Raw genomic sequence first — 19,678 nt, 5'->3', positions numbered from 1 at the left:
AAAATTCAGCTTTGTAATTCGGAATTTATGTGATATGATTTAATTTGATGTGATTGGCCAGTTAATAAAAATTATTTTTTAAAAAAAACAGAAATTCACGGAAGACTGGAGTAAATTTACGGACTACTTGAAAAGTATTTGTGAAGATCAGACGACGTTTGTAGGTTTGCAAGAAGTTTTGTGAGGAGTATTATTGGAAGTATTGCAAAAATGGAGAAGGGGAAGGATGATTTGTTAAGAGATTTAAAGGCAATATAAAGTTAAGAAATGCATAAGAAGTGGTTAAAATGGTGGATTATCAGAGGTGCTGATGGAAGTCTAAAAATATTGTATAAGTGATAAGTTTTGTGGTATATTTTATAATTTATATGTTAAAATCAATAAAAAATTTTTTTAAAAAAAAAAGATCACTAGACTGCTTAGATCTTCATACTGTATTTCTTTTTGTAACTATACCACCTTTAGAAGACATCTGAAGGGACTTCCGGGGTTGGCGCGATCTGGGAATGGCGGATTCCCTCCGAGCTCCGGAGGGAATCGGCTCAGCGGGGGACGGGTCTTTGCCGTGCCGGCGACACGGGGACCCTTAAAACCGCAGGCACGGAAGCCTGCGGACTGAAGACTCGGTGGGTGCCTTAAGCACCCCCCCTGATTCACAAAGAGCCTTTTTAAAGGCTGCGGAGGGGATACGGGGGGCGGCGTGGCACTGAGAGTCCATCGCTACCCCCGCTGAGCGAAGCCGCGAGCCATGACCGGAGAGCGCTGACTTCCTTCCTTGAAATTCGGCCGAAAAGAACAACCCGTGAGTAAATTGGAATCGGACTTTAAGATTTTCCTATTTGAATTTGAGACGATCGGGGGGTGTGCTAAAAGGAAGTCCGCACCCCCCCCCTTGCAGACGAACTAAAGCAACGACGTACGAACTAAGCTGGAGAGTTTACCCTGCAAAGGGCGAGTTTAAAAGGACTGTAACTCCCAAGATTGGGCAAAAAAAAAGTAATTTTGTGCAGGAGAGTGAAGTTTTGGAGGTTTCTTCTTTTTGCTGTAAACAACCCTCCCCCCCGGGCCCGGGAGCATCCTATTTGGAAGCCTGTAAGCACAGAATTTGACAGCTGTCAAAGCTGTCAAATAGACAGTCTACAGGAAAAAATTGCTACATAAGACCCCTCTGGAATAAAAGGTGTTACAACTGAACTTAAATTGTTGGAAACAAAGTAATAAAAATAAGAAAGAGGATTGTTGGAGAAAACAACGCTAAGTAATCAGATTCCCTCTAGGGGGAATTCTGTGGAATTACAATGGCTGTGGATGGAAAGATACTGGAGCAAATCGAAAGGATGTTTCAACTGGTGGGAACCTTACAAGAGCATACTTCGGAAATGAGTAAACATATGATGACCTTGACTACTGAAACAAGTAGTCCTGCTGATTGTAAGGAGGATTGGAAGGAGAAAGAACCCACAGCTGAACTTGAAATGATAATCAAAGAAAAGGAGACAAAACAAGAGAAAGAGAAAGTAAAGTTAAATGTTGACCAGAATCTGACATCTGTGGAATACAAGCAAGGAGACTATTGGATTGAATCTACTACAAACCTACGAAAGATGCAAAAGATGAAAGTGGAGGCCCTGGAAGCTTATGGAATGCAAGAATTTAAAATAAAGAAATATAATTGGGGCCTCCACATTGACTTTGACTCTGACTATGATTTGAAAGATCCATGCCTTGTGGAAATTCCTCAGCAGTTCTACTTAAGAGACTATGGATGGATTGTGATAGACCTCTTTCGAGATTTGATGTCTGACATAAAGGATTACCAACAAGACCGGCGGAGAGGGACTGTGATAGACTTGAGAGCCTCGGACGTGTGGGACCCAGGCTAAGAACTGACATTGTGGACTTGCATTGGGAAGGGATGCAAACCGGGGATGGGAGGGAGGGAAAGATGTAATTTTAACAACACTCAGGACAATGGAAATTAATCAATAGGACCGATATTAAAGACAAAATGGGAAATCGAGGGAAGGGAACTGAGGTCCAACTTAGAACAACTGTTTTTATTTTTAAAAGGGCTATTACTGAGAAGGTTAGGAGGTTGAGAAACGACAATTTGCTGATATAACTTTGGGAATAGGGATGCAAGGGAGGGGGTGGGGGGAAGTCAGAGACCAGGGTTATGAAAATAAGTGGGGTTTTTTTGAAACTTTATATTCTTTTTGTTTTTGTGTCTTTTTTGTCTGTTTTTCTGTTTGTTTGTCTATAAAAAATGTGAAAACCTAATAAAAATTTTATTAAAAAAAAAAATAGAAGACATCTGAAGGCAGCCATGTATAGGGAAGTTTTTTAATGTTTATTGTTTTATTATGTTTATTTACCATATTGGACCGAATATCAGCTGCACCCAAATATAAGTCTCACCTTTAAAACTGGAGGGGGGGGAGAAAAAAAGAAAAAATACCCAAATATAAACCACTCCCTTCCTCGCTGCTCCTGGGTACATACTGGGGGGGGGGAGCCGCACTGCGTTGCCGGCGGCCTTTCACCTTCATCGCTCTCCCCCTTCCTGGCCTTGGGGGAGAGGGTGGGGGACTACGCACAGGGCAGGCACTGCTTTGCCACACTCCTGTCGCTGTTTGCCCCACGCTCCTAGCTGCATACCGTAAGGTCACGGATATAAGTCACACTTTAAGTTTTCACAGTTGGAATTTTGGGGTGAAGTAAGGCTTACATTCAGGCCAATATGGTATATGTTGGATGCCACCCAGAGTGGCTGGGGCAACCCAGTCAGATGGCGGTGTACAATTATTATGATGATGATGATTATTAAGAATGCCCCTATTTTCATCAGATAAAAGGAAGGGTATGGTGTGTCCACAGTGCAGGTGCACCGTGGAAGGGGGCACTCCACATCCTCTTTTTTTGCTCTTCCCTAAGTCTGAAGAGGGAAATAGCTTACACAACCCTGAGCTTCCCTTTCAGCTAAAGGTAAAGGTAAAGGGACCCCTGACCATTAGATCTAGTTGTGACCGACTCTGGGGTTGCGGCGCTCATCTTGCTTTACAGGCTGAGGGAGCCGGCGTACAGCTTCCGGGTCATGTGGCCAGCATGAATAAGCCACTTCTGGCGAACCAGAGTAGCGCACGGAAACGCCGTTTACCTTCCCGCCCATAGCAGTACCTATTTATCTACTTGCACTTTGATGTGCTTTCGAACTGCTAAGTGGGCAGGAGCTGGGACCGAGCAACGGGAGCTCACCCCGTCGCGGGGATTAGAACTGCTGACCTTCTGATCGGCAAGTCCAAAATTCTAGCATGGGTCCATAGATACAAATTTGTGTACAACTTGCATATTCTAATTTAGAATTTAAAAACCAAAAGACAAGGCAACTAATTTTGTATCCAGATTAACTAAAATTCAATTAATTTACACCTGACTCCAGATCACCCCAAAAATATTCCTTTATCCTCCAGTTACTTTCCCAACATGTCCTGCTCAAAAGTAGTTCCATTTCCCTTCAATTATCTCCATTCATTGCCCTCAAATCAACTCTAGATAAGATCATGTTAAATTGATTTATTCTCACAAATTAATACCTTACCCAATAGCCTAGATCAGTGTTTTTCAACCTTTTTTAGGCAAAGGCACACTTGTTTCATGAAAAAAATCACGAGGCACACCACCATTAGAAAATGTTAAAAAAATTAACTCTGTGCCTATATTGACTATATATAAAGTAATTCTCTTGAATAGGAATCAAATAAACACAAAGAAAGTATTTTATAATTACTTTTTAATGAAATAGTAAGTAAACAGAAATATGAAAAATTATAAAATACTTTATTCAGTGTGCAACCTGGGCCTGTTTGGCTGAACACAAAGCTGATATTCTGGCTGGAATCGAAGAAAGACACACACGTAGCTCTTCGTCAACAGCTCTCAGTCTCTCTCTGTATTTAGTTTTTATATCAATCATGCTTGAAAAGCTCATCTCACATAGATATGTAGTGGAAAATGGGAGCAATGTCAAAATAGCTTTGTTTGCCAGAAGGGGGAACTCCTTGGCAGTATCCAACCAAAAACTGTCCAAAGGTAGATCAGCAAATCTTAGCTTGAAACCACGATTTTGTCTCAGTTCAGTTAGTTCCTCCTGCTCCTGTAAAGTCATGTCCTTTCCACCAACTGATGTTGAGCTATAAGGGTCCCTAACCCAGTCAAGGCATTCAGTGGAGACTGAAGAGAAATAAAATGACAACTTCTCCCGTCCTCCTGGTGGCTCGAGTCGCAACGTCTTCTTCTCTCCGCTGCTGCGCACACTGTGCTCGGGCGGGAAGGAAGTCGGAAGATGATGTCCTACTGTGATAGGTCCAGGCTGGAGTCTGGACCAATCACAGCCCGGACATCAGAAAAGTGGAGGGTGTCCCCCTGAGGAGCGCCAATCGGCGTCCCTGCTGGCCGAGGGTGGGGTCAAAAACCCCACCCCACCCCATACCCAGGACACAGTCCGGCGCCTGCCTAGTGGGCGAAAATTTGATTATTATCTTTTAAAAAATCTTTCGAATTTTTCAATTTTTCCCACGGCACACCAGGCAACATCTCGCGGCACACTAGTGTGCCGCGGAACAGTGGTTGAAAAACACTGGCCTAGATCACCACGACTCAAATCAATTTCCTGAGTTTAATTACAGTATAATCTTATACATAGTATATGCTGCTCAGAAGTAAGCCCCATTGTGCTTAATGAGTGTTACTTCCAGGCGAAGAGGCATAGGATTCCAGCTTTTTGGTGGCTTGAGGTATAGGAAGCTGCAGTCATCCCACATGGGCCCATGAAACTCAGGTATGAGTACAGGACATGACATGTATAGGACTGAACTGCTAATAATAATATAAAAAAATGTTTCCCCAAACAGCATTATTCAGCTGAGACTTTTTTAAAGCAATCCATATTAAATTGTTTCTCTATAAAAATATATGAATATTTTAGCAGTTGCTTTTAAAGTCTGTGGGCTGAATGAAGCCCTCAGGCTTTTACAGTTTCGTAAACACTTTCTACATTTAGGAAATTAAACTGAAATCTATGTCAGTTTGATAATGGCATCACTTAAAAGCATAACAGTTAATTAACTAATTAACAACTTAATTAATTTTGCATTTAACTCACTTCACTTAAATCCCTTGATGAAATTTAATGACGTTGCAGTGTGATTTCTGACTAACTACACAAATTGCGTGATGGGTCATTCCCTTATTTAGAAGATATTTCATGAAATTAAATGACAGAGTTCATTCCTAATGAGTTAACGGCTCAGTTGAGTCTTACACAGGAGCAGTACCCACAGCAAAGGGCATGAAGAGCTTTGTTTATCCTTCCTCCTCATAGGCGCATGCATAAAAACTGCCAGACCAGGAGTAGGAAGGCTGTGGGGTACTCACCCATTTAGGGAGCATGAGCTCCTTGGCTGGAATGTGCACGCAGGTCTCCCATTCCTCACAATGGTCAGACATGGTGCCTGCACCTATGCTAACAGGAACTGAAAGGGGTGGAAAGGAGACAAGCAGGAAACATGATTCTGCTATGCCATGCTAATGCTGAACCTATGTAGTAGGACATGACTGAGCCCTTCAAAATGGGTTCTTTTATTGTTATATGACAATTTGGGGGTGGGTGTCTGTAGATTTGTTGATTACAGATTTTTTTTTAATCTGCCAATCTAGATTTACTGAAAATGATATGGTAAAATGTGTTGTCCTTGAAAATATTAATTCTACAAGGGGGGACCCACGACAAAATCTGCATCCCCAGCCCTAACTGAAGTGTTCCTTTTGAGGGGTGGGGGTGGAAACAGGTCGGTGAAGGGGGGCCATTAGCTCTGTGCCCTGGGCTGAAGGACCTCTCGGAAGCCTCTGAAAGGCTACTGTGGAAAATGCGCCTTTGCTGGACTCTAGAGAGACCTTTTGATCTTTGCAAATTCTGTTTGTATTATGCATCACACACATATACCCATTATAATGATCCCAAGCCTCTATTTTCAAAAGGCTGGTATTAACATTGGCTATTTTCAACTCCTCTGGCATGGAGGTAAATTTTAGAGATGAGTTATTTGAAATTTGAGTTGTTTTAGAACTCACAGGTAGATGCTGTTCAAACACAGTGATTTGTTCATTTTGCTTTTGTTAGTGAGTTCTACAAGGGGGGGGGGGACTTCAGGCTTGGCTGGGGTTTGAATGTGGCCCTCCAGACCTCTCTATCTGCCTACAGAATGCTCCCCAGGCCACACCAGCATTGTTCCAACAAAGGCTAAAGTTTACTTCCGCTCTTAAATCCCAGTGCACACCTGACAACTACCTAAGAGTGCTTTAAAACAACCTGTTTTATTGAGCACTCATCCTGATTTTATTGCAGTGAGATTAAATAGTGCTAGCTATTAAGTGAGCATCCATTCTAATTTGTTTGTTGAGGAGGTTAGACAATATTGCATCATAGTGTGTATTACTCCATATTTTCTACTTCATTTCTAAGACATTCCTCAGTGCAAAAATGCTTATTTTTCATTGAAATCAGCTTTAATTGTACAACCTGAATTTGTCAGTATGTGATTGAATCCCAACCAAAAATAGTGACGGTGTGTAAGTGCCCTGAGTCTCACCCATCAGCTGGAACTGAAAGGGGTGGAAAGGGGGCTGTCTGCTGCAATACAATTGGACAGTTCAAGCTCTGTCTTGCATCCCAACAAGTGGCTTTAGGAGAGCTGGCAGTCTTGAAGATCAGCTTGGTTCCTGAAAGGATCACATTTGTGATTTTTGGGGGGCTGCTCCATCTGTGGTTTGGGGTACTACTGCAGGATCTTGAAGAAGGTGCTCTCCAGCTTGCATAGAAGGACTTGGAGTGTTCTGTTGGTGTTGTGATTCCTTGATATAGTTTTAAAAGCTGTTAGCTGTCACGGGAAGCAATGACTTTTGTCTGCACAGTGGAGCTTCCTGTGTCTCTTTTTTCTGTGTGTTCTCTGCAACCCTCATGCCCCCACAAATCTGCTCCACATGGTTGCTGAACAGTTTTGAGGGGTATGGGGCATGCAGGGCAAGAAGAGAAAGAGGACATTCTGTTGTGAAGGTGAAAGTCTTTTCACTAAAGGAATGACTTTACCAGATAGAACTCATTGTAGTTTGAACAGTGGGTAAATAAATTGTTGGCATCTGTCTGTCTCAAAAGACAATGAAGAATGAAGTCTTCAGGGATTAAGTCAAACCATTGGAGAGTTACAGGACCTGCTGTGGCTGTGGAGAGTGATATGGGAGAGACATGTTTTGTTGCAGCTGGGGCAGATGAAGGCATCTGGTTGTGCTGTTGCAGGTGTAGCGTAGTGTTTCTTCTCTCTGCGCTCCTCCCGGGGGTCACTCCTCCTCTAGTCACTGCAGTAAATACACAGCCTGACTGTCTCCAGGTGCTGCAGTCATCTGCAAGGGATTCCCACACAGATTCCCACAATGTATTAAATAAACATATTGGTTGCTTTTCAACTAACTTATACTTAGAATATACCCATTGAAATTACTGGACCTCGCATAGTCATGTTCATTCATTTTAATAGGTCTACTCTGAATATGCATAAGCTGAATGCCACCCATTGTGTTAGAGCAGGGGTCAGCAAACTTTTTCAGCAGGGGGCCGGTCCACTGTCCCTCAGACCTTGTGGGGGGACGGACTATATTTGAGGGGGGGGTGAACAAATTCCTTTGCCCCACAAATAACCCAGAGATGCATTTAAATAAAAGCACACATTCTATTCATGTAAAAACACGCTGATTTCCGGACTGTCCATGGGCCCGGTTTGGAAGGCAATCGGGCTGGATCCGGCCCCCGGGCCTTAGTTTGCCTACCCATGTGTTAGAGAAATCTGAATACTAACTCCTAACAGATCATTCTAGAGAAAGTTATGCTTCAGGTTTCTTGCGCCAAGGCATAATAGATGTAACATAGATCTTCTACTCTTTCCAAGTTTGATAGAAACCATGTGGTGGTAGGAGGGAGACCACAGCTCTGGAGGAAGTGGGTTTCTTGAGCCAGTGTGGTTGGCAGGGCTTTTTTTCAGCTGAAGCTCATCAGAACTCAGTTCCGGCACCTCTCAGGTGGGTGCCATGGCTGTTATAAGGGAACAAGGAAGGCATTTGTGGTGAGTTCTGGCACTTCTTTTTCTAGAAGAATAACAGTGGTGTTGGACCAGGACCTGGGAGACCAGGGTTCAAATCCCCGTTTGGCCATGAAGCTCCCTGAGGGTGACCTTGGGCCAGTCACTGACTCTCAGCCCCACCTGCTTCACAGGTTTGTTGTGGGAATTAAATCAGGAAATTGAGAACCACATACACCACCTGGAGCTCCTTGGATTAAAAGGTGGAATATAAACAAACAAACAAATATTTCCCCTAGTGACAATCCCAGCTAGCTGCTGTTTACCATATGGGGAGAAGTCTACAGGTACCATGGCAATATCTTCTGCCCCAATCCTCACAAACACAAAGAGCAAATAGTAGTTCGGAGGGGAGGGCAGATGCAGGGAGAGAGGACCACACTCCTTTCCCTGATCACACACATACATGGTTGCTACTAACCTTTTAGAAGGGGCAAATGCTCAGGTCATAGACCTCCCAATTGCATATAATCACACTGACTTTTAGTAAGTTTTAAGTATTAAAAAGTTTCTCTAGATTCCAAAATCTGCAGTACATGTTTTAACTTCAGCTGGATCATGCCATTTCTCTGTGGTATTCAGCAAGTACTGTCACATTGTTCTTATTTATTTGGAGGGCATGCACCGTGTTCCCTGCCATCAGATCATATTGAAAGTAATGAATAACAATGCTAGAGTTAAAAATCAATCTGAAAATCCAAAAACCATATGAAATAAGAAAAAGTAGTTAATGCAAACATAGCCAGATAAAACACAAAAAGAAACCAATTGTATGAGCCGACACTAAATACCTTCTCAGATAAAAGACCTGTGCCAACCTACTCATGGAAAAGCCAAGAGAGATGAACTCAAGCAAATCTCAATTGACAAAATTTTTATAATGTGATCATCCCCATGGAGGAACCTGCCCTTAGAGTCCTCATATCCACAAAAGGTAAGACCCAGAGCAGTGCCTTTTTGGATCTTTGTGCTCCTTGGGTTTTGAAAAACTTGTCCATTTCTTCCTCCTCCTTTTAAAAGCACCTTCCAGGAGATCCACGCACCCATATTTTAGTCACACTCCCTTCTGGGAAACGTCTGGCTGGTGAGGAGGGCTAGGTGGAAGACTGACTGACTGAATAACAAACAAGAATGTGTTGGGTCTGAGGGGGTATCAAATTAATTTCTACCAATTGTGTGTGAAATCGTTGCCAAAGTCTACTTTGGGATACACAGAGATAACTTACTTAGTTATAGGCACCCTGCTGACTTAGGAAAATAAGCCTTACTACCCAGTCAGCCATTTAATGTGGATGTTAAATCATTTGTGATTACTAATGTCTAAGTGCTTTGTCATTGCCAAGCTCTCATTTTCCATCAGAGCAATTCTAATTGATTTAAATGGTTTGTTTCGCCTTGGTGCACGCATGATCACGTCGTAAGTGGTCTTTAGGACTATTTTAATTGCCAAGGATGTTTTTCCTTAAGAAAATCTTGGTGCCCAGAGCAGAACAAATTATTATTGCCATCTACAAATACACAAACATTGTTTTTTCCTCCCCCTCCTCTCCATGTTCTGTTACACCAGTCTCTCTCTCTCTCTCTCTCTCTCTCTCTCTCTCTCTCTCTCTCTTGTGTTTTGGGGGGCTTGGGTCTTAATTTATGCAAAATTAATTGATATATCTTTTATAATTGATGTGCTGTAAAATTAATGAGTAATTTATGTAATTAGTCAATTAAGGATAATTCCAGCATATGTTCAATATGCCCAGAAGGTGTACTTTACAAGTAGTTATTTGTCCAGGAGTTTGATGCTGAGAAAACTACCTAATTAATTTTTTATGCATATCAGCTTAGTATCTGTTTAACAGCTCCCTTTGTGATAGCAGATTTAATATTTATCTTTCTAACATGTCGGAGAGGATGGAGAATGGATTAGCCTCATGGTGCCTTTAAAGGAGGCCTTCCACTCCAGTACTAGCTCCTGGCTTTAATTGTAAGAGATCGTGGTTTTCACTGGCCATTGAAATCCAACTTTATCCACCAGCAGGCTCCACTAGCCAGTGTGAAGAGGCAATGTAAACAGTGTAAAAACACATCATTACAAAATGGTTACATGCTACCTAAAGACGATCTGGTTGTGTGTGTGTGTGTGTTTTAATTGTTCCTACTTTCGCTGACAATGACCCTTTAAAAGCATTTTGGAAGACTTGGGCTGTAGATGAGGCATAGTGAGATAGATCTGTTGGCTAATTAATTGACACTGTTTTGAATATTCATACCTAATAGAACCAGTATGCTCTTAATTACATTGTTGGACTTTTCTCAAAGGAGGCTAAATCACCAAAGACTTAATTAATGTAATGTATTCCAGAGCTGGCTGGCTCAAAAGGAAGACAGTTGCTGTCAGGAGTTGCACCGTGACACCTGGCTGCTGATGAACAGTCTTTTGTTATTACTCTTTGCAAGAGGAAGTTTGTTCCTTGTTATTGCAGGAGTTAAGTCAGACTTAAAGAGACAAAGGCCTTGGAAAAGCAACTCAGAGACCATGAAACTGCACCAATAGTCATGTGGTCCTCCTAAAGGAAGGGAAAGTTCATTTCAGCATATGAAAGTCCAGGCCCCACACTCCCTTATACTAAAATGCTGGGGGACAGGGTAGGCTTGATTACAAGTTAACATGAATTAATCTCAACCTCTTCATAAGAAATGCCGGCGTTGAGGCTGAAATACTCTTCCAAGAACAAATAAATGGGTCAGTGCGTCTGGCTGCTAACCAGAAGGTTGGTGGTTCAAGCCCACCCAGGGTTGCTGTGGGCAGGATTCCTGCACTGCAGGGGGCCAGACTGGATGGCCCTTGAGACCCCTCCCCCCTCTACAATTCTATGAATCTCGGAAACTGTTTCTGGAAATAGGCTAGTGACTCGGACAGGCTTAGGAACTAGGACGGAACAGGAAGGCGACGAGCCCCGGTTGGCCGTCCCATGATCCTTCATTTGCTGGTTGACACAAACTCGTGACTTCCACCCGACGTTGTCGGCTCCCTAGAAATGTTTTTATTTCCCACGTCGAGATCAGCAGGACCCGAAGTAAACTCGCCTTAGCACTGCAGTTGGAAGTTTACTGTCGGAAGGGAAAGAGAGAGTCAATATTTCTTTCCATCCAGACTTCAAGGCCTCGTCCTCACCACAGCAACCGGCCCGGATCCGGCCCGTCTCGATCAAATTTTTGCCCTCTTACTTGGGAGAGCCGGAGTCAGCAGCGAGAAAGACGTGCAGAGGATCATCGAACTGCAGGCTCCACTGAACCCAAGGAAGCAAGACAATCAGTGGCGTAGCGTGGGGGGTGCAGGGGGGGCGGCCGCACCGGGCGCAACATCTGGGGGTTAGGGTTAGGGGGCGCAAATCCACGGGTTAGGGGGCGCAAATTACTTGCCTTGCCCCGGGTGCTGACAACCCACGCTACGCCACTGAAGACAATAACTGGAGCGGCACTGGAACAGATCTTAGTCCACTCCTCGCCTTCTTCCGAAGTGGCGTGCTAATCTTTCCCAACCCATCACGCATCAGGAAATCGGTCTTGGCTTTGTGTTTTCCCTTTTTAAAATAACACAAACGGTGTTCGTGTTTAAAGATGTTTTGCTCAGATTATTTTTCAGTGATGTTCATGTAAACCAAGGAGGCTGCATTAAATATATTAATTATATTTTGACACTGGGTCTTCTATCTTTTCCACTCAGGGCGACGAAGAGAGTCAGTTTCTCACCCTGCAGCCTCACCTTTACAAATTGTCCACAAACTAAGAACTTCTCCTCTAAGGGGTTATTATGAGGAGGGAAAACAAAGGACTGTCTATCTGTGAAACGAGCTAAAGCGCGAAGTGGTGGCTTTAAAACCCTGAAAGTGTCTCATGGGCTCACGAACCGTGCGCAAGTCCGATCCATCTCAGCAGAACAACCATCTCTTTCTCAGGAGCAGGTGTCCTTTGCTGTAAAAAGGGCCCCTTTGCCCACCTACCCATCTTCTCAGCCTCGTATTTTCCAACATCTGCATGTCTTTTCCATTAAAATCCACAGAATGGTAGTAGACATGAGAGGCAGTTCCTATTCCCTTGGGGATTCCGCCAGCCGGATTCAGCCCCGGACAGTAGTAGAAAAGCGCTCTCTCGCCTCCGCAGCCACTTTTGCGCTCCCGGCTTTGCTCCAGGATGCGTGCAAGGTCTCTGTTTCCCGCCCCGCTGCTGGACGTTGCCCGAGGCTCTCGCCCGTCGCCGGAGCCTCTTCCCTGACAGTTGGGCTTTGCTGCTGCAGACGACGCTGCAGCCAGCCCGGCACCACGAAATCTGCTGCCTGCCATGCAATCTGCGGCGGCAGCGCCCAGGGACGCGGCGGTGGCCCTTTTCTTTGGCACCGACCTCGGGCAGGAGCTGCCAGACTCCCCGTGCAGAGCTGGCGCTGGCTCCCAGGGGGGCAATCAGCCTTTCTTGTGGGCCAAAGGGGGAGGGTGTCACTAGAGAAGACGCATCTAAGCCAACGTAGGGGGCTGTCGCGCTAATTGCCCGCGTCCAGGGGGCACAGCCTGGCTGCCAGCCGCCGCCCCCCGCCCTCGACTCAGCAGCAGCCAATATTTGGATAACGTGTAATTTCTACTGCCGCCCCCGCCCCTTTGGAAACCCGAACCGGTCTCTGACTGAAGCCCGTGCGATTAAGGGGAGATGTTTTGCCTGCGCGTAATTGCCTCGCAGGTTTCTCCCAGCAGCTCACGCAGGCGGGACGCGGAGCTTGGAGAAGTTCGATGGGTGCCCAACACCACATTCAGTGGGGGCGGGTTGCGGAACTGAGGGTGGCGGAGAACAAACCCTGGCACTGGCAGCAAGCAACCTGTGACCCTAGCTAATCTCTGTTCTTTACTATTTTGTAGCGCTCTTGGTTTCAATAGCCAGCAGAGCGGGGAACGGGGAACTTGATTGGTCAGGGCATGACAGTTTCTCCAGCAATGTGGAACCATCAGTTTAGGACCACTTAATACTTTAAAAAAAAAAATACGGGTATCCTTTTCGCTGAACTGAAAAAGCATAAGCGTCGTTTGAATAACTTGCAGTCTAAAGTCTGTTACAAGAACAAGAAAGGCATTCAGCGAATTTCGCATTCCTTGTTGCGTCCCCCCCCCCCCATCTTACTTCGCCTTAAAAGCGTAAAGTTGAAGCCAGGCAGATGTGCGGTTGTGCTCTTAAAGAAGCGCTTGGAAGCTCCCCCCCGCCCCCCGTTCCGCGAGTATTCCCCGCTTCTCAGTTTAGGAGTGAACGTGAAGACCAGATGGAACCCGGGTCATCTGTCAAGAACTAAGCACGGTGAAATACGTGTTCGTGGGTAACGTGTGAGTGTGACTGTGAGAGAGCGCTGAAACTCCGGTAGGAGTTCCAAGAAACTTCCTCTCCCAGGGCCTCCATATCAGCTCAGGTCCTTTTAATCTCTGGCACGCGCAGGGCGCCTGCTCCTCAATAGCAAAGATCACAGTGGGAAGCCTTTGGCGCACAAACACTTCTTGCTCCCTTCTTGCTGGCGAGACAACTAGCGAACTGGATCTGATTGCTAGTTCTGCTACTGTTTAAAGTTTATTTAGTCATATTCAGCGAAGTCTTACACACGTGCTTCGATGTCGATGGAACATAGTTCCAATATCCTGCTGAGAACGAGGTAGACAAATGACACACAACCCTAAGCTTTCGTTAGAATACATTGAAGCTGCCAGCGGACCAGACTCTCTGTTCTAAGCCTTGAAAATGTATTGAAATGAATAGGATAGATTTCCAAGGAAGATGGGACGTAACTTATGGCGTTATCCACCAACCATCACTAAAAGTATCCCCAGCAAGTCAAGTGGAAAGTGGATCTCGCCCCTCCTCCTCAATCCATTGGTTTAAGTGAACTGCTGTGGGCAGGAATCCTGGGTTCGACTGGATGACCGCAGGGATCCCTTTCAACTCTATAATTCTATTATGTCCGCTGAACGTACTTCAGCGTCCATCTTTCAATCCGTCTTCCGCTCTTATCACATACCCTTTTACTTGGAAGCAAATCTTGTTGGGTTCGCTGAGACCTAAATGCTCTTGAACGGGGAATGGTGGTCAGGGTATAAACAAAACAAAAACCTCTCCCACGCAGGTCTACTCAGTCAGAAGTATGCTCCTCTGAATTAAAGAGGACCTAGGAAGTGTATCCAGGATTCCAGCCTTCGTCGCTAAATACACGACATCTGTAATCCTATGCATACTTATCCCATTAACACACGGGTTCACTCCAAGAAAGCATTCTCAGGACTGGACTATGTCGCTCACTAAGCCATGGAAAGGGAATTCTAGGTGGAAGAGGTGTAATTAATCTATTTTCTACACAAAGCCTAAGGCTGCCTCACCAAAAACCTTTCTAGTTCAGCATTTCAGAAGTCAAGACCCTGACTCGGGTTCCGAACAGGCGTTTCTGTTTTCCTTGGCATCGCTTCTCAATAACAAGAAAGCTCAGCTATGAGCCATCGCCATCTCTACAGAGAGGAGCAGGCGGGGGGAGATTCCCAGGACAGGAGCGAAACCGAGCGGCATGGAGTTCAAGCGGCTGTGAGTGGTGGGCGCTGGGGAGCCGGAGGAGGGAGGAGGAGGAGGTCGCCTCCTTGCCATCCTGAGAGAGGAGGGGAGGGAGGCAGAGAAGCGATTTAACGGCTCCCTCCAGCGTCGCCTCCCTGCGCGTGTCCCTGGCCCCACCTTGTCCGCTTAAAGAGTTAAGCGGGGGGGGGGGGAGAGAATGCGACCCGTGTCTTCTGGTGTTCCCTAAGCCTCTGTCATGTGATGTTAAAGAAGCTGGAATTGGGCGGGGTGCTTCGCTGTCCCGGCCAGGGATCGTCACAAAACGGAGCCGGGAAGCTTTGCCGAGCCAGAAGCCCGCCTGCCACGCTGCCTTCTCCAGCCGCCGTCGCCGACCTCTGCGCTCCACGCTCTGCCTCCAGGCTGCGCGGCGGCCAAGCGCTCCGGACGCAGCTGCCTGGCAGTTCCCAGCAGCTCCTTCTTTCCTCGAGCGGATCCCGCGGGCCAAGCACTCACCACCAATCCGCTCCCCACGGCAGAAACTCCAGCCACAAGACACCCTTGCCAGCAGTGGATCCCCTAAATCCAGGTGGCCGCGAGTGACTTCTCCGCCTCCTTCGCGGGAACGTGCAGGGGCCGCTTTCGCCCTGCGAGGACCGTGCGCTGAGCCGAGCGGCTTCTTCGACGGGCCCCGGCAGCTCTGCTTGGAGCGGTTCCTGCGCGGAGCGAGGCGCAGCTCGTCGGGCATTGAGTTCTGCCGTGGGACTCACCTCCCCACTATGGGCTGAAGCTCTTCGCAGAGTAGTGAGACATGGCGAGGGGGGAAGTTCAGAAAAAGACCCGTGTCAAACAAGTTGCCGGATTCTGTCCCGCCGGCGGGAGCGAGACGGTTGAGGATGCGGTTCGAAAGCACCTTGATTCGGGAGCAGTGAACCGGCTTTGTATGTAGCATTGCAGAGCCAGTCCTAGAGGGAAAGATCGGGGAAAGAGGGGAGAGATACGGATTAAAGGGGGTGGGCTCGCAGTATGTATTCTCCGCCCGGGGTCGCAGATCTGCGGGGAAGGACGTGCCGGGAAGGCTGGACGTACCATTGCCGCCTGCACCAGTGATGCCGTGAGAGGAGCAGCGCTCCTTCGCGGCCGGGGAGAGATCTGAGTGTGCGGGTTCTTCTTCTCCGTGCGTCTCAGCCAGGGGCGGGCCAGTGCCATGCCTCGCCCGGGCAAGAGCTCCTACAGCGACCAGAAGCCCCCTTACTCGTACATCTCCCTGACGGCCATGGCCATCCAGCACTCGGCCGAGAAGATGCTCCCGCTGAGCGACATCTACAAGTTCATCATGGAGCGCTTCCCTTACTACCGCGAGCACACGCAGCGCTGGCAGAACTCGCTGCGCCACAACCTCTCCTTCAACGACTGCTTCATCAAGATCCCGCGCCGGCCGGACCAGCCGGGCAAGGGCAGCTTCTGGGCGCTGCACCCGGACTGCGGGGACATGTTCGAGAACGGCAGCTTCCTCCGGCGCAGGAAGCGGTTCAAGGTGCCGCGGCCGGAGCCCCACATGCCGGCGGCGGGCAAGGCAGGGGGCGTCCTGCACCCGCACCTCAGCCACTATTTCCACCCGCACCACCCGCACCAGCCGCCGCCTCCTCTTCCTCCTCCTCCTCCTTCTTTGCAGCCTCCAGGAGCCGCCAAAGGCCACCCAGACTCCAGCATGGCTGCTGCGGCTGCAGCTGCAGCGGCGGCGGCGGCTGTGGGGAGGCTGCCCCAGTTCCAGCCCTACAGCTCCTCGCCGGGCTTCAAGCACCCCTTCGCCATCGAGAACCTCATCGGGCGAGACTACAAGGGCGTGATCCAGGGGGGCGGGCTGCCCCTGGCCTCGGTCATGCACCACCTGGGCTACCCAGTGGCCAGCCAGCAGATCAGCACCATGGTCAGCTCCGTGTGGCCCCACGTGGGCGTGATGGAGTCCGGCGGCGGCGGCGGCGGCGGCCTGCCCCTCTCCCCCGCCGAGTACGGACCCTTCGGCGTGCCCATGAAGGCCCTCTGCCACCCGCCCGCGCAGACGCTGCCGGCCATCCCGGTGCCCATCAAGCCCACCCCGGCCATCTCCTCGGCCCCCGCCATTCCCGCCCTGGCCGTGAGCCAGGTGGCCCAACAGCTCTGCGCGTCCGCTTCGCCCAGCTCCGCCTCTTCCCTTCTCGAACAGACTCCCACAAACTCCTCGGAAGGCAAAAGTTCCTGACATTCCGCCTCGGCCCATTCCTACAAGAGCGGGGGCGGCATTGCTTTTCCCTTCGCCTTTTAGGAAACACAGACGTTAAGGGCAAAAGCCCGGCCGCAGCGGAGTGTTTGGGAAGATCGTTGCTCTGTTCTTATTCTGATCCTCGTTGTCATCTTCATTCTTTCAAGCTCTGTATTTTAATTGTTGTACAATCAGTTTGCCGAGAGCCAGGTTCAGGTAAGGGTCTCTGTGTAAACTGTTAAACCATTTTTAAAAATCAGATTGCTGGTGATCATTTAGCAAGTATGTTGATCATCAAACTCTCAAAGCTGCACCCAGGCTTGAAATGCTACACAAAACGACACCCTCCCTAAAAAGAAAGAAAGAAACCCTTTACGATCGGGGCCTAAAACCAAGGTCCTTAACACACTTCCTTGAAAGTAAGCGCCACTGGAGTCACGGAAATAATAAAATATCTCCCAGGTATCAGGATGTAAAGTTTTCAACGCGAAGCCGATTCCTTAAAGGAAGTTCCTTGGAAGGTCTAATCAGCCCAGACATAATTTCAGATTGTGTTTAGAAAAGAGGCGCCGAATTATTTTCTTGTGTGGTCTGGTGGCAGTGCTACTGGCTTCAGTGAGACTTATTTTAACGTAAACGTATTGTAGAACAGGGTGTTGCGGGGGGGAGTCTAGCTGGTATTATTTCAGGAAGTTATGCCTAAAAAGTATTTTAAGCATGACCATCAATCTGTGCAATCCGGGGCTTGAAAAATAAATAGAAACGTCGCCATGGTCTTCATTTGGGCTCCTTCCGTGAGATAGGCCGTGACGTCTTTTACTGGAACTTCCTTTTGCTAGCTTTAGAGTTACCAAGAACTCTTCATCGCCCAGGTCTGCACTGCCTATTCCAAGCTACTAATAATAGATCCAGCCCCAGTGGCAAGTCGAGATGGAGGAGCACAGGTAGCTTTGAGAAGTGAGCCAATATAAAATTTAGGAATAGGGTTAACTAGGAGATCGCCTGGAATCATTTGCTCACTCTTTGGTGAACTAACCTTTCGGAAACCTGGTTCAAACTGAAATGTGTACTATGGATTGAGAAAAGTCCTGCATGGGTGTATTGGTAATACAGATTCACACCGAATCTGCAACCTCCCCACCCCCCGCCCAAAAATGTGACCAAATATATACAGTATTAATGCTGACAGCAGATTAAACCCTAAACTTTAAAGGAGAAATGAGCGGGGATTAAAAGTGGAAATGGGTTTTGAAACCTAAGAACTGTCTGATAGTCTATTTCGGTTTGAAAAAATGTGTCGAACGATGACATATAGAGACAATTTTTTCGAGTGGAAATTTCACATAGCGTTCTTTAGTGAAGTTTACGCGTTTGGTGTAATATTGTTGTGTAAACGTGCAAGACCTGTCTCATCATTACTCTGTTCCGAAAGCATTTTTTAAAAAATCCTCTTTCTTGTAAGTATGCTTATTACAACACCTTTATTATCCCTACTGGTATACATACATACATGGCTGCTTTTCACAGGCTCCAACGGTCTGTTCTTACTCCACTTGAATTTAGAAATTAAATGCTGATGGAGGGGGGTGAGGGTGAGGACCTGCGGGGGGGGGACACAACTCTTACATGATAAGCACTTTACGCAGAAGAAAGTTCTGTGAGAGCTAGGGAATGGGTCAAGCAGCCATTTCCCGAGCACAACTTTCTTTTGGGTTGGATTTCTGAGTCCTAGCTGGTTTGTGAAGTATTGTTGTTGGCGCTTCCTGTCTGCCTTACTGTACATCATTGTTTCAATTAAAATATGACATGTTGGCTTCCTCCTTCTAACCCCGATGCTTAGGGGGTTCTTTTCTCCCTCTTAAAAATCCGTGGTTTACAGAGCTGTGTGCGCTAGAAAGCTCCCACATATGCCGCACCCGAGTTTGGAATGTGTTCTCTTGAATTGAGGAAGGTCTGATCCAAAGGTTAGCGAGTCACTTCGGGCAAAGCGCGCAAGGCGTTAACCAGCGCTGGTCGCAACAAAACCGCAAGAATTCTGTTGAAAAGTGCCCTGGGTCGCGCAGACCCGGAGAACAGACTTTTCTTACAATAAACTGGAAGGAGGGCCAGTTTATTTCAAGAAGACCGACTGCTGTGCTTGGATATCGATGGGCCAGTTAGATATGGGGTTCCTAGCTTGCCTTTAGTTCAACTGTACAGAGGCTTTTGCGTCTCTGCTAATGCAAGCACCGAGGTGTAAAAAGAGTCTCTATAGAAGGTAAAAACTTTTTCTGAAAGTATGGGCAGGAAGGATGTGTGTAGTAGAAAAGACTAACTCGTTTTCTGTGAATTTATTGGGAGTAAATAACGAGGGGCTTTACACTGCGGCAACAGTCTGCTCAGACACTGGGAATAGTTTCGACAAGGGAGGCCGGCCTGTTCAAACGCTTCTGCTCTTCGTTCTGGCCCAGGAGTTTTGTATTCATGCAATCCTAATCCCGCCCTTTACCTGGGATTGAATTCAATAGGACTTGCTTCTGAGTAGACAATGGTTAGCCCTGGGCTGTAAGATTTCATTAGTACAAACTCAGTGATGGCTCGCGGTCCTACGTGGAAATAAGTGCCAGGAAAAAAAACTTGCTGAACGTGGAAGATAATTAAAACTGACACTGGTTTAAATCTTAGTCGCATCTGCGCTGCCGGCTCTAATGTCGAG

The 19,678-nt window shown here is 47.0% G+C and overlaps 1 protein-coding gene across 1 annotated transcript; it reads left to right on the top strand.

Moving 5' to 3' along the window:
• The first annotated feature begins 14,937 nt into the window (after positions 1-14,937).
• FOXB2 (forkhead box B2) lies at positions 14,938-18,169 on the top strand. The gene has a single exon (XM_082191758.1). It carries the CDS (start codon positions 15,949-15,951, stop codon positions 16,981-16,983), a length of 1,035 nt encoding a protein of 344 aa, XP_082047884.1. The 5' UTR covers positions 14,938-15,948; the 3' UTR covers positions 16,984-18,169.
• The last annotated feature ends 1,509 nt before the right edge of the window (positions 18,170-19,678 follow it).

The sequence above is a fragment of the Podarcis vaucheri genome (genome assembly GCF_965113315.1).
Source record: "Podarcis vaucheri genome assembly, chromosome: 11".
NCBI classification, from domain to species: domain Eukaryota; kingdom Metazoa; phylum Chordata; class Lepidosauria; order Squamata; family Lacertidae; genus Podarcis; species Podarcis vaucheri.
Note: the sequence above shows the minus strand (reverse complement) of the source record. Positions and strands in the feature narration are given on the sequence as shown.

Excerpts from the sequence above, each read along its gene's own strand:
- FOXB2 (XM_082191758.1), top strand. The coding sequence starts at position 15,949 with ATGCCTCGCCCGGGCAAGAGCTCCTACAGCGACCAGAAGCCCCCTTAC.